The sequence below is a fragment of the Stomoxys calcitrans genome, chromosome 5, assembly GCF_963082655.1.
Source record: "Stomoxys calcitrans chromosome 5, idStoCalc2.1, whole genome shotgun sequence".
Taxonomy (NCBI): domain Eukaryota; kingdom Metazoa; phylum Arthropoda; class Insecta; order Diptera; family Muscidae; genus Stomoxys; species Stomoxys calcitrans.
In genome coordinates this window covers 86,232,873-86,247,049 of record NC_081556.1, presented here as the reverse complement: position 1 = coordinate 86,247,049, position 14,177 = coordinate 86,232,873, and the positions used below count along the sequence as shown (strand labels likewise).

Here is a 14,177-nt window from a genome sequence, read left to right as displayed (position 1 = left end):
GGATTTTTCATATAGTCGGCGTTGACAAATTCTTTCACAGCTTGTGACTCTGTAATTGCATTCTTTCTTCTGTCAGTTATCAGCTGTTACTTTTAGCTTGCTTTAGAAAAAAAGTGTAAAAAAAGTATATTTGATTAAAGTTCATTCTAAGTGTTGAAGCAACTTCAACAACATTTTTGCAGTCATTTTTATATAAGTCATAAACATCTTTAGAATAAGGCAAATGAATTATATTGAATTTAACCATTTGAATTTTCTTTAACGTTAACTAATATAAGATTGGCAACGCTTTCATCCTAATATGTATCGCAACGAATTGATTACTAACTAGTACGTACTAAACCCCCTTTTTGTCTCTTTCTAACATTATCTATACGGCTGAAATACTTTACTAAATCAAAAGGGCGTCTTTCGCGCTTGCTTAGCCTCAACTAACTTCACTTGTGCAGCATCATCGTTAGGAGGCGGTAAGCAAAGAAATCGCTAATAAACTGTTCCACATTAGCAAACTGAAACCTTGCCTTTTTTCTTCTTCTTCTGTACTTTCAATGGTAAATTGTTACGGTTCTGGAAGCATCCAATACAGTCCACTCATCACATTTACTACCAGAATTGTACATGGTCCATCGAACCTGGAAAGAACAAGTGAATCTATAAAGCTGGGATCACGTCCACCGCTCTAGTTTAAAAACAAATTATTCTATAACTTCCATAGAAGACAATGGGAAAAAGGTACGTAGGATTTATTAATGTGTGAACGGATAGGGATTTGGCGATTAAATTTGAATGTTACATGACATGAAAGTCCAAAAATAAAAAACTGTCTTTTGTACTGTTGAAACCCAAAAAAGGCGCACATAGTCCACATGAATAATTCTCAATGCTCTTGTCAAAAGAGTTTCTTGATGATACCTTCGGAAACTAATTTTGCTTCACGAGCAAAAAATATATGGAAATCGAATCTTGCTTCACAAGCAGACTATATAAAGATTTAATATTGCTTCACGAGCAAAAATATATGAACGATCGAATCTTGCTTCACGAGCTTAAGATAATCTTCAGAGCATTTAATTTTATGAGACTATAGGAATAAATAGACATAAAGTGTGTATTTGCATTGCTGTTTTCTAACCCAGAACTTAAGAGTACGACTGTTATCTAAGTTGCTGTCATTCCAATCTGTCTTTGCAACAACAAGAAATTGCAGATTAGAGAGTAATACTCTAATAGCACTGGTGTAATTTGCACACTTTTGTTATACATAAGTGTTCGCAAAGAGACACAATTTTGTTTTTTTTTACTTATACTGATATACTCGTAATTCTCGAATATATAAATTTTGTTGCACTTCACGCCCACGCCGCTGCTGGCATACATAATTCTCTACGTACAGAGGAAGAGGTAGAAACGAAATCTCATCACGAACGCTCTTCCCTTTGCCATTGGATTTGTCATTTCACACTGGCTTAACTAACAGGCTCCCAATCCTATGCGACTACGGTTGAGACCTCTAACTTTCCATTACTGACTCTCTTAGATTGAGACTTCTTCCACTCCACTGCAAATACATAAAGCCAAACTCATCTCTTATACGTACAGAGCCGTGCTGATCTGCAGACGAATACATTCAGGCTGCTAGAAGACCAATGAGAGGCGATTCCTCATTTAGTTTTTGAAGCGAGGCTGCATGGATGGTGTATGAATATGAAGAAATAATCTTTAGAAAAGAGAAAAACAAAAACTTTTTCGTAATAGAAATGTGGAAGATTCTAATTAGAAAACTATTGAGATGAACGGAAATAAAGTTGAAAGTGTATAGAAAGTTTAAAACATAGTTGTGGCAAAATCTAATTAGACAAGTTTGTTCTTACTGAAATTAAAGCGTGTGTAAAAAGCAAGGAAGTTTCCGGTTTAAAGAAAAGAAAAAAGAAAAATTGTGCCTTAACATCGATTAGCATCCATTGAATAATTGAATTCCATGTGCTAGAAACGAAAGGGAAAAAGCCCCAAATACATCATAGAATTTGTTGGAAATTGGAGACACATGGAGTATTAGCGGCTAAGTCAGACAAGAAACCGGTATGATTTGCAAAAGGGGGAGAGAAGGTTAGCGGTGAGTGCATTCATGTTACAAAGTATACATACGAGGGCCGTTTGTGAAGTCACTACTGAAATTTCATTCTTCATAGAAAAGCTGTTTTTATGAATGTTGCTACTTTTCCTTGAACCTTACCTTTTATCATGACAATTTTCTATTTTCATTGAAACAATGGTTTCACGTAAGTTTCATTGACAAAATTTTATAAATTCCTATGAGAAAATCAATTTAAATAGTTGTTGGCTTTCAGTCCCTGAAAAACACGCGATATTGCCAGAAAACGCTACATTTTCTAAATAAAAATCTGGATATAACGAAGAATTCACGAAATTATCTGGAAGTCAAAAGGAGATTGTATATTTAAAATTGAAAGTGTCCAACAGGTGTCATGTATGACAAGTGGCCAATCACAGCCGGGAATTGAATTAAAACGAATTTGTCAATAATACACCGGTTGGAAGATGAAACATGTATTGTTATGTGTAGACAGATGGCTACGATGCTCCTACAAATTTCATACATGAGGAGGAAAGAAATTAAACACGAATTAAATTTTAGAGATATATGCACATCAGGTTATGAAGTTATCTTGATGAAGTTTGACATCAATACTTGAATATAATATTTGATGCTTATATTGACTCACCTATACTTTGGGATGAGAATATATGTAGGTCATATATCGAATAATAAAGGACAATCCACGTCAATGCACATACATATATATTATCCCAGGAAACGATTACTCTGTTACCCACTTACCCAATTTCTCGCCATGAAACCATAAAATGGTTATTTTCTAAATAAACAGCTTATTAGAGAGTACCGCAACATTGGAACCCTTATTTGTATTGAACCCATTATGCTACCTTAATTTTTTTCCTATTTACCTCCAGTCGATTATTTTCAATCTAAGCGCATGAATTTATTTACCATATTGCTTACCTGAATGAATTGTATGGGACTGAACCCATCTCTCACCTGTATTTTTACATTACACCTTATATGTCCTGGCTTGGGATATAGGTGACACTTGACATACTATATTTCATATGAATTACCAATTGACACCTTAGGAGCCATAGAACTTTGGTTTATTTATCTATTTCGGAGATAAGAGACTTAGTACGGTGAACCGGAAATATTAGCACTGAACTTTGGGATTAATCGCTCCGCCGCTGAGGAGGAGAGCACGTTGAATCGGGGTAGAAGAAGTCCATAGCACGCACGCGTTACTATTCAGAGTTCCTTTCTGGAAGAAGAGCTCAGGAGGAAGTCCCAAGACGTTTGGTGGAATTTTTTTTCTCAGAATCATTTTATCACGAATGGCTTAGTGACTGGGAGAAAGAGAGTGACCATATTTCGAAGGAGACCAGTATACACAAGTTCCGTGCTGGGGTTTTAATTGGTTCACTGCGTTTTAGGATCATCCGTTAAGACCTGTAACCGGATATACTTGACCAAGTTGAATTTTGTACTATATTCACGTTGGTACGGAATTCCTATGATCGCGAGTGGTAATTGATGTTTTGTTATTGGACCTGAGTTGTCTTCGGCGGTTTTCGAAGAGCAATCTGTGTTGAGTTCGAGTAGAGGTCTATATATTACCCTTTTATTTCACTGATAAAGGTACCATTTGAGGTTATTTGAATAGGCCATTATTTGTTATACTCTCAAATTTTGTAGTTTGTTTGGTATTTCGTCGCTTCTCACATTCAGCTGAAGATGAGTTCCCAGAGGTTTATCTTTTTTTCGGACCAAGTGGTCACTTTTTGCGCCAATTTTTCTGGAATTCCCATTGAGGATCATACTGCATCTAGTTTGCAGGTCGAACTAGATGACTTGGAGCGACGTTGGCGTCAACTGACACAGGTTTATGAGACGGAGATGACGTCTGAAAAACCTGAGTACACTCAAGAGGTGCGCAATGCGATTCACTCGAAGTTCTCTGAATCTTGTAGGGCATACAAGGCCTGTAAGGCGGCTATTCTTGATTTAGTTCAAATTGAGAGGCAGAAGCTGGAGAAGTCTAAGGCGAAGGAGGAAACAGAGACTAGGGCTACGGAAGATGGGGGTTTCGTTGTAAAAGTCCCGCCATGCGACACTGAATTTTTTAGTGGTGGCTACGATAAGTGGCCGAGTTTCAGGGACATGTTTACGGCAATTTATGCCAAACACCCCAAATTGTCTCCTGCGCAGAAGCTATTCCACCTTCGGTCAAAGACGCGTGGGGAGGCAAATCAGATCGTAAAACAGTTTGCGCTCACTGATGAAAATTTCAAGTTGGCTTGGGAGGCTCTGCGATCGCGTTATGAAAATAGACGCATTCTGATAAATTACCAACTTAGGAGAATTTTCGAAACTGAACACGTATCCTCAGAGAAAGGGAAGGCTTTGAGGAACTTACAATTCACAGTTAACAACTGTCTGTCTGTTCTAAGGTCCTACGGTTTATCTGTGTTATCATGGGACCCTTTTCTTGTTTTCTGGGTGTCGTCCAGGCTGCCGGACGAAACACTTACTGCTTGGGAGAATTCAATAGATGACCACAAATCAATGCCAAGTTGGAGTCAACTGGATGATTTTATCGCGAAAAGGTTAGACATGTTAGAGTCAATTTCCGATATGAAGAGACCGACGAATTCTTCTCAATCTGCTCACAAATCTCAGAATTTTCACACGAAGTCGGATTCGAATTATCGCCCATGCAAAATTTGTCGACAGAACCATTCTTTGAGGGGCTGTCCACAATTTAAGGCTTGGCCACTGGGTAAGAAGAAAAAGTTTGTTTCTACCAACAAGATTTGTGAGAACTGTCTCTCCTACGGACATCAGGCTCAGAATTGCCAAAGCGAAAAGTTGTGCCAGACTTGTCAGCAATCACATCATACTATGCTACACCCGGATCCCACTGGCCCCGCCGGAAATAGGAATTCAGGTGCAAGACATACAAGTGGAACAACCGGAAACAGCTCACAAAACAACCAACATGAATCATCCTCATTTCACGTCGATGCACAATATGAGGATGAGCCATCTACTTCCTATGCCGCCTATGATGATGTATCGAATGTCCAATCTAATTTTGCAAACTCCGGACAAGAAACGGTTTTACCTACCGCCTTAGTGAACCTCGAGCACTTGGGAACATTGTTTGCCATTCGGGTATTTGTTGATCAAGGCTCTCAGGAGTCCTTTATTTCAAGTCGAATTGTTAGACAACTTTCAATCCCCACTAAAAAGTCGTTAACTCGAATATCTGGGTTAGGAGGAACCGTTCTGGAAAACTCATCTAAACTGTGTGATGTTACTCTGCAGTCCCGAAAGTCTGACTTCAAATTACGCACCTCGGCCATTGTTATTTCCAATCTGAAGCATTTAATGCCAGGTGCTCCCACCCAAATTTCTGATTGGTCGGCGTTAAATCGCCTGGAATTGGCAGATCCAAACTTCTTTAAGCCTGGCCCCATAGATATGTTGCTTGGAAGCGATATTTTACCGTATATCATTAAATCTGGTGTTCAAAAGAATGTTTCTGGAAGTCTTTTGGCACAGGAAACGGAATTTGGGTGGCTGATAAGTGGACCACCAAGACCACGCTCTGTTACAACATTTGCTTCCTGGGTGGTATCCACTGATACTCTAAATGACGACATTCGAAAGTTCTGGGAAATAGAGGAAGTTCCAATTGCAAAACCGCTTTCTGAAAGTGATGCCCGGTGCGAAGAATTTTTCCGAAAGACAACTGATCGTCTGCCTGATGGGAGATACAGGGTCCGCCTGCCATTCCGACAGGATTTACCGCCTGATAGAGTACTCGGATCTTCGCGACGTATTGCTATGGGACAATTCTTTCGTATGGAGAAAACTCTTGGACATTCTCCTGAACTTGCCAAAGAATACAAAAGGGTATTATCTGAATATTTAAAGCTTGATCACATGGAAATCGCGCCATCAATGGAAATATGTGAGAACAATCGCTACTCTTCTTTTTATCTACCGCACCATGCTGTGGTTAGATCTGAAAGCGTCTCCACCAAATTAAGAGTGGTATTTAACGCATCCAAAAAAACTTCTACAGGAGTTTCATTGAACGACATGCTACATACAGGCCCCACTCTTCAAAACGATCTAATGAACGTTATATTGCGCTGGCGTTTTTTTAAGTATGTGTTTAATGGCGACATTGAAAAGATGTACCGCCAAATTCTGATTCACGAAGAGGACAGACCCTATCAAAAGATACTGTTTCGTAACTCGACTAGTGAAGGGGTTGATGATTTCTGGTTAAAAACTGTCACATTCGGTGTGAACTGTGCACCATATCTGGCTATACGCACACTGTTGCAATTGAGTGAAGATGGAAAGAATACCCACCCAACGGCTGCATCCATTCTACGAACCCAAATCTATGTGGACGACATTCTTTCGGGTGGACACACAATAACGGAAGCCCGATCACACGTCTTGGAACTTATTGACTTGTTAAATTCTGCGGGTTTCCCTCTAAAAAAAATGACGGCTAATCACTCTAAAATTCTTCAACACTTGCCCCCGGAAGACCTTCTTACAGAAGATTTTTTGAAAATCGAAGAAACAAGCGATACCAAAACATTAGGCATTCGATGGAATGCTATGTCTGATCAATTTTATTACAAAGTCACCAACATTTCCATTCCGTCTACTCCGATTACTAAACGGAAAATATTGTCTATAGTTGCTAAACTATTCGATCCAGCTGGTTGGTTAACCCCGATAATTGTATTGGCCAAAATTCTCATGCAACAGCTTTGGATTGACGGCACGAACTGGGATGAGGAAGTCAAACCACACTCCTTGGAAAAGTGGAATATGTTTCTTTCAAATTTCAATGAAATTGAGAATATTAAAATTCCTCGGTGGATCCATTACGCCCCAGAGGCAAGGATTCAAATTCATGGCTTCTGTGACGCTTCTGAGAAAGCATACTGCGCCTGTTTGTACATTGTATCAACTATTTCGGATAGCGCTACAACATCGTTTCTGTTAGTTTCCAAAAGCAAAGTGGCACCGTTGAAAACTGTCAGTCTTCCCAGGCTGGAATTATGTGGAGCTACACTGCTATCAAAATTGTTGAAATCAGTTCGTCAACATTTAAGCTTCACTGTTGCAGAAATATATCTGTGGTCAGATTCTACCATTACATTATCCTGGCTACAAAAACCTCCATTTTACTGGAAAACCTTTGTTGCCAATAAAGTTTCCGAGATACTAGAAAACGTTGGAAATGTCAACTGGAGATACGTTCCAACCAAGGATAACCCTTCCGACATTGGTACTCGTGGATGTACTGCGTCAGAACTAGACGCAAATCATTTATGGTGGCATGGACCACAGTGGCTCGTCAAACCATCTGAGTTTTGGCCTAAGCAAATGACCTACAAAGAGGCTTTTATCGAGAAAAAGGTTATTACCTGCCAAACACAAGTGATTGACGATATACTGGAACGGTTCTCATCTCTCGATCGGGCTCTACGGGTAATCTGTTTCATGCTGCGATTTGCAAGGAGATGTCAAAAAAGGAACTTCCCGGAAACAGAAAATGTATTCATTTCTCCGCAGGAGATTATTTCTACAAAATTTCGATTAGTAAGACTTGCACAGATTTCATACTTTTCTGCCGAATACCAGGCCCTTGAGTCCCACCAACCTATTAATTGCAAAAGTAGGTTATTGACTTTAAATCCATTTCTCGACGAACATGGTCTGCTGCGAGTAAATGGCCGCTTGGCAAACTCGGACTTAAGCTTTAACGAAAGATTTCCCATCATAGTGCCACAGAATTCCAGGTTTTGCAAGCTGTTTATTGATTATACACATAAGATTCTTTTACATGCGGAGCATCAAACCATGTTGCGTGCTATTCGACAGGAGTTCTACATCATTCGCCTAAAGAGCGCTGTACGTCATTGTGTCAGGAGTTGCAAAATCTGTACCGTTTATAAACATCGAGTGAGAAACCAAATTATGGCTGCATTACCGGCTGAAAGATGCACATTCTCTTTGCCTTTTACGCACACTGGACTTGATTTTGCAGGTCCGTTTGAATTGAAAACTTCCAAATTGCGAAATGCGAAATTGCAAAAGGGATACGCTGCTATATTTGTCTGCCTATCGACCAGGGCTATTCACTTGGAGGCCTGTTCAGACCTTTCCACTGAGGCCTTTCTTTCCACCTTTAATCGTTTCGTAGGACGACGGGGGTTTCCTAAAAAAGTCTTCTCAGACAATGGTACCAATTTCATTGGAGCAAGTAGATCTCTCTTAAGGGAATACAAGGAGTTCCTCAGAAAGGCCGAGAAATCGGTTGCAGAGAAGTACGGAATGTACGGGTTTTCCTGGCATTTCATTCCACCCCATGCTCCACATATGGGTGGCCTGTGGGAGGCAGCTGTAAAGAGCATGAAGGCTCATTTACGGAAAGTTGCCTCCAATCTCAAATTTACTTATGAGGAATTTTCCACACTGTTGGTCAGGATAGAAAGTGTGCTTAATTCCAGACCATTGTCACCAATAAGCGAGGACCCGACTGATCTTATTCCTTTAACCCCTGGCCATTTCATAAGAGGAGCAGCGCTTATGGCGATCCCTGAAGAGTATTCAGACAATCTCTCTTTGATGAATCGCTGGCAAAGACTGAAATCTTTGCAAATAATGTTTTCTAAACGGTGGAAAAACGAATATGTTTGTGAACTACAAAGAAGATATAAATGGAAATCATCTCAACAAAATTTAGAAAAGGATGACTTCGTTGTGGTCAAGGAAGACAATTTACCCCCTACTGAATGGTGCTTAGGTAGAGTTATCAAAGTATTTACTGGGCAAGATTCAAAGGTTCGTGTGGCGGAAATACGCACACAGAGGGGTACAATTGTTCGACCCTTGGTTAAACTGTGTATCCTTCCAAAAGCTTAGTTGTCAAATTTCTCCAAATCCGTTCACACATTAAATATACCAAATCCTACATTTCAGCTCAACATCTAGCACACCAAAGTGTCGTATCTGCGAGGAAAGACATTTCCTAAAACATTGTCCCAAATTTCAACGTATGCCTGTCTCGGAACGACGGAAGGTCATAAGAGAAAAAGGCTTTTGTTTCAATTGCCTATGCACTGCACATACACGAAGCTGGTGCCCATCCAGGCAAAAGTGCATGGTATGCCAACAAAATCACCACACTATGGTTCATACCGACGACAAATCCTCTGGAACCAAACAACAAAATCGGAATGCCCATTTTAAGACGAAAGGAAACGGAAGAAGCGATTCAGCTCTTCGGGAAACACCTGTAGCCTCTAGCCGTCAGAAACACTTAAATGAGCGTTTGAGCCGACGTCCAACAATGCACGTTTTCCTTCCTACTGCTCTTGCTCGGATCGTGACATCTACTGGTCCAAAAAAAGCGCGATTGCTGCTTAGCTCTGGAGAAGCTCAGACCGTGGTTTTGAAAGAATTGGTCGAACGCCTTAATGTTCGCACTACTAAGCGAGATGGCAAAGAGTATTGCTGCTTAAATCTGGAATCGTATCATGACCCTTTAATAAAAATTCAGATTCATGGTTTAGTAAAATCTCAATTTCACACCGTGCTACCAAAAGCCACTAATGAGCCAAAACTTAAAGCGTTGTATGACCATCTAACCGACCTGGCAGACCCACATTTTTTTCACCCATCGAATATTGAAATCATTGTGGCGAATGATCAACTATCCAAAGTTTTACGAGCTGGCCTAATCCAATCGTCTTCCAATATGCCACTAGTACAGAGTACCATCTTTGGCTGGGTCATCTCAGGTGCTTGTCACTACTGATTTTGCAGTGTTGCAAGGCGGCCGGCATGTTGAAGCAACTTCAACAACATTTTTGCAGTCATTTTTATATAAGTCATAAACATCTTTAGAATAAGGCAAATGAATTATATTGAATTTAACCATTTGAATTTTCTTTAACGTTAACTAATATAAGATTGGCAACGCTTTCATCCTAATATGTATCGCAACGAATTGATTACTAACTAGTACGTACTAAACCCCCTTTTTGTCTCTTTCTAACATTATCTATACGGCTGAAATACTTTACTAAATCAAAAGGGCGTCTTTCGCGCTTGCTTAGCCTCAACTAACTTCACTTGTGCAGCATCATCGTTAGGAGGCGGTAAGCAAAGAAATCGCTAATAAACTGTTCCACATTAGCAAACTGAAACCTTGCCTTTTTTCTTCTTCTTCTGTACTTTCAATGGTAAATTGTTACGGTTCTGGAAGCATCCAATACAGTCCACTCATCACATTTACTACCAGAATTGTACACTAAGTTTTATTAAAAATGAAATTACTATCTTTTAAAACATCCGCAATTACTTTTTGGGCAACCCAATAGATATCCGCATTCAGGGCGAAGTGTCCCCACCCTAAAAAGATATTAGAGAGTTAAAGAAGGCGCAGCTGAGCGGGCCCGGTTCAGCTAGTTCAACATAAAACTACCGTTATTTTTCCCGAATTTGTCCTGCAGTACCATTTGATTCATACATCGCAAATGAAACAATTGATTTCCTTAAAATTTCCCTTTCCTCGCAACAACATCTAAGTGTACTTGAAGCGGAGCCCAAATTGAACACATTATCAATATATTGCAGGTAATTTTGCTGCCATTAGAGACAACCAGTTTCCGCTTCTTCGACCCCTTCTTTAAGGGTGTATTTTCCCTTATTGTAAAAAATGCTTTTTTTTTACTTCGCTCAAGTGACTTTTCTATGTTGTTGTCTGCTGTATGCACCCAAAGACATTGTCTAATTCATAACCTAGAAATTTTCGTTACATGGTCCACCTGGGCCAGTTATTATTAAGTGGATTATTATGCATGACAGTTTGTCTATATACATACACATATCCCCCTTAAAGCTTTGTAAAAAAAACACTTTGCCATTTTTTCACTTTTGGGTTTTGACCTTAGCTGACTTTATAACCTGCTGAACATCAACACGGGCGCTCTGCTATTGACTTTAAGTTCTTGAAGTTAAGTGGCAATTTATGTTTGGTCTTTTCCCTTTCTGCCTTGCCATTTGTAGTAAAAATAATCGTTACGCAAAGTATAAAAAAGCAAACGTAAAGGCAAAAGTAACGACAACTGAAGTCAACTTGTCATTGATGTCGGACATAAATATTTAATAAAAAGCTTTTTTGGTTTTATACTTTAGAGTTTTTTTGCTTTACTTTGTTTTTAAGAGAAATGGCATTTCATGGAATGTGGCAATTTACATAAGAACATCATTGTAATCGAAGTATGGGGGATAAAAATAACTTTGAGGGGCTAAAATATTTAGTTCGAGTGGCTCATATTCGGTGTTTATGAGAAGTAAGGAAAATATATGGTGGAACCCCCATTTAAGCCATTACACTTTGATACAAAACAAGTAAAAGCATGCTAAGTTCAGCCGGGCCGAATCTTTTATACCCTCCACCATGGATCGCATTTGTCGAGTTCTTTTCCCGGCATCTCCACTTAAGCAAAAAGAGGATATAAGGAAAGATTTGCTTTGCTATTAGAGCAATATCAAGATAAGGTCCGGTTTGGACCACAATTTAATATTATGTTGGAGACCAGTAAAAATGTCAGCCAATTCGAATAAGAATTGCGCCCTTTGGGGGCTCAAGAAGTAAAATAGAGCGATCGATTTATATGTGAGCTGTATCAGACTATAGACCGATTCAGACCATAATAAACACGTATATTAATGGTCATGAGAGGATCCGTCGTAAATTTCAGGCAAATCGGATAATAATTGCGACCTCTAGAGGCTCAAGAAGTCAGGTTTCCAGATCGGTTTATATGACAGCTATATCAGGTTATGAACCGATTTGAACCTTATTTGCCACAGTTGTTGAATGTCATAACAAAACACCTCATGCAAAATTTTAGCCAAATCGGATAGGAATTGCGCCCTCTAGTGGCTGAAGAAATCAAGATCCCAGATCGGTTTATATGGCAGCTATAGGGTTGGCCTTTGTGATACACCATTCCGAGATATATAGACCTATCTCGCCTGCGAATGGCACTAGTGACCTCTACATGGAATGCATGGGGATAGCAGTCAGGTCCGGTACTGCCGAGATAGAGCTATACAACGTGTACATACAGCCGGTTGGTAGCTGTGTCCCGATTAATGGCCAGGCTTACAACCCCGACATAAGTGGGTTGCTATCTGGCCATAATCGTCTGATTCTTGGGGACTTTTATACGCATCACACGTCATGGCATTCTCCCCTAGGAAACGACCAGCGTGGCATAGCTTTGGCAGAGCAGATTGAAAGCTCCACGTTTTGCACGGTGAATGAGGATGCCTCCACTAAGATTTCAGCTCACCAGACATCTCCATTGCATCCCCTGATCTCCTGAGTGACGTATCCTGGCAAGCGTCATCTCTTTGGGGTCAGACCACCTCCCCATAATTCTCTCCATCGACCGACCACCCGATTCCATAACCTCTGAGCGCCGGACGTTTATCAATCAGAAGAAGGCCGATTGGGCTGGCTTCAGAGAGTATACCAATCGCCGTTTCAGTGAACTGCCACTCCCCTCTGATGTGCCTGTGACCGAGAGGAAATTCCGAGACATCATTAACGCAGCAGCCGCTCGCTTTATAGCAGCCGGTCGAATACCCCAAGTGCGGCCCAATTTCCCGGCACAAGCAGTGGTACTCGCAGACGAGCGTTATGGGACCCCGCTAATCAGCGAGCTGAATCTGGAAATAAACAGGGTAGTTAACGAACATAAGCGGAATTTGTGGCTGGAACACTTGGAGCAATGTAACTTAGGCACCAGTGTAGGCAAGCTGTGGTCTACTGTTAAGGCACTCTCGAATCCCGGTAGACGGGATGACAGGACCTCAGTCACTTTTGGTGAAATAACCGTGACTGATCCGAAAAGATGCGCCAGGTTGTTCAACCGTCAATTTATTGTGCATCCCGAGAGAGACAGGGCAAGGAGGAGAGCCATTCGCCGTATTCGTGCTCTCCGAGCCAATAAACAGCCATCACAATTTACCGTGGGCGAAGTTACAAATGTCATCCGTGGCGCCAAATCATCTAAGGCGTTGGGCCCCGAAGGAATCTCTACATTGATGTTGAAGAATCTGGATTCACCTGGAGTTGAGTACCTTACCACTGTCCTTAACCTGTCTTTGAACACTCTTATAGTTCCCAATGTCTGGAAAATTAAGCCTGGAAAAGACCCGAGGGAGTCGTACAAACCGATTACACTTCTGTCACTATTGGCAAAGACGCTTGAGGCATTACTCCTCCCGAGTCTCGTGGGAGAATTTCCATTCGCCAAGCGTCAGCATGGATTTCGAAGACAGCATAGCACAACAACTGCTTTGTATGCCATCGCCACACACATTTGCCGTGACTTCATGGGATAGGTCGTTCCTTGTGACACTTGACCTATCGAAGGCATACGACACGGTCAGCCATGCCAAATTGTTTGAGGACATCGCCAACACGTCCCTCCAGCCAGGACTGAAACGTTGGGTCGCGAATTATTTGTGTGGTCGCCAGTCATTTGTGGAATTTAGGGATAAGAAGTCGAAGCACCGTAGAGTGAAACAGGGAGTTTCCCAAGGTGGGGTGATATCTCCGGCACTGTTTAACCTCTACCTATCCTCCATTCCACCCCCTCCAGACGGCATAGAGATCGTTTCATATGCGGACGATTGTACGATCATGGCATCAGGCCCCCCATCCATTGATGACATCTGCGATAGGTTGAACGTCTACCTCAACGAACTTGCCTCATATTTCGCTGCAAGAAATCTGAAGATACACTACAAATACGCGTGAGGTGAATACTGAGCTGATTGTGATGGTCGATGGAGAAAGGATTCCGACCAGCAAGTGTCCCACAATACTTGGCGTCACATTTGACAGCTCTTACACATTCTCCCCATATGCCTCAGCAATCTGCGATAAAGTCAAAAGTAGACACAAGGTCCTCAAGTCACTTGCTGGCAGCACTTGGGATGCAGACAAAGAAACCTTGTTGACCAC

At 40.9% G+C, this 14,177-nt stretch overlaps 1 protein-coding gene across 3 annotated transcripts; it reads left to right on the top strand.

The window, feature by feature from the left end:
- The first annotated feature begins 282 nt into the window (after window positions 1–282).
- On the top strand, window positions 283–10,061 carry LOC131998177 (uncharacterized). 3 transcript variants are annotated; one of them, XM_059370541.1, is made up of 3 exons: window positions 283–467; window positions 587–732; window positions 9,110–10,061. In XM_059370541.1, the coding sequence occupies exons 2-3, from the start codon at window positions 722–724 to the stop codon at window positions 9,945–9,947; spliced, it is 849 nt and encodes a 282-aa protein (XP_059226524.1). In that variant the 5' UTR covers window positions 283–467; window positions 587–721; the 3' UTR covers window positions 9,948–10,061. The 3 variants fall into 3 exon arrangements, with proteins under 3 accessions (XP_059226524.1, XP_059226523.1, XP_059226522.1); XM_059370540.1 differs by having other exon boundaries at window positions 575–732; XM_059370539.1 differs by having other exon boundaries at window positions 283–732.
- The last annotated feature ends 4,116 nt before the right edge of the window (window positions 10,062–14,177 follow it).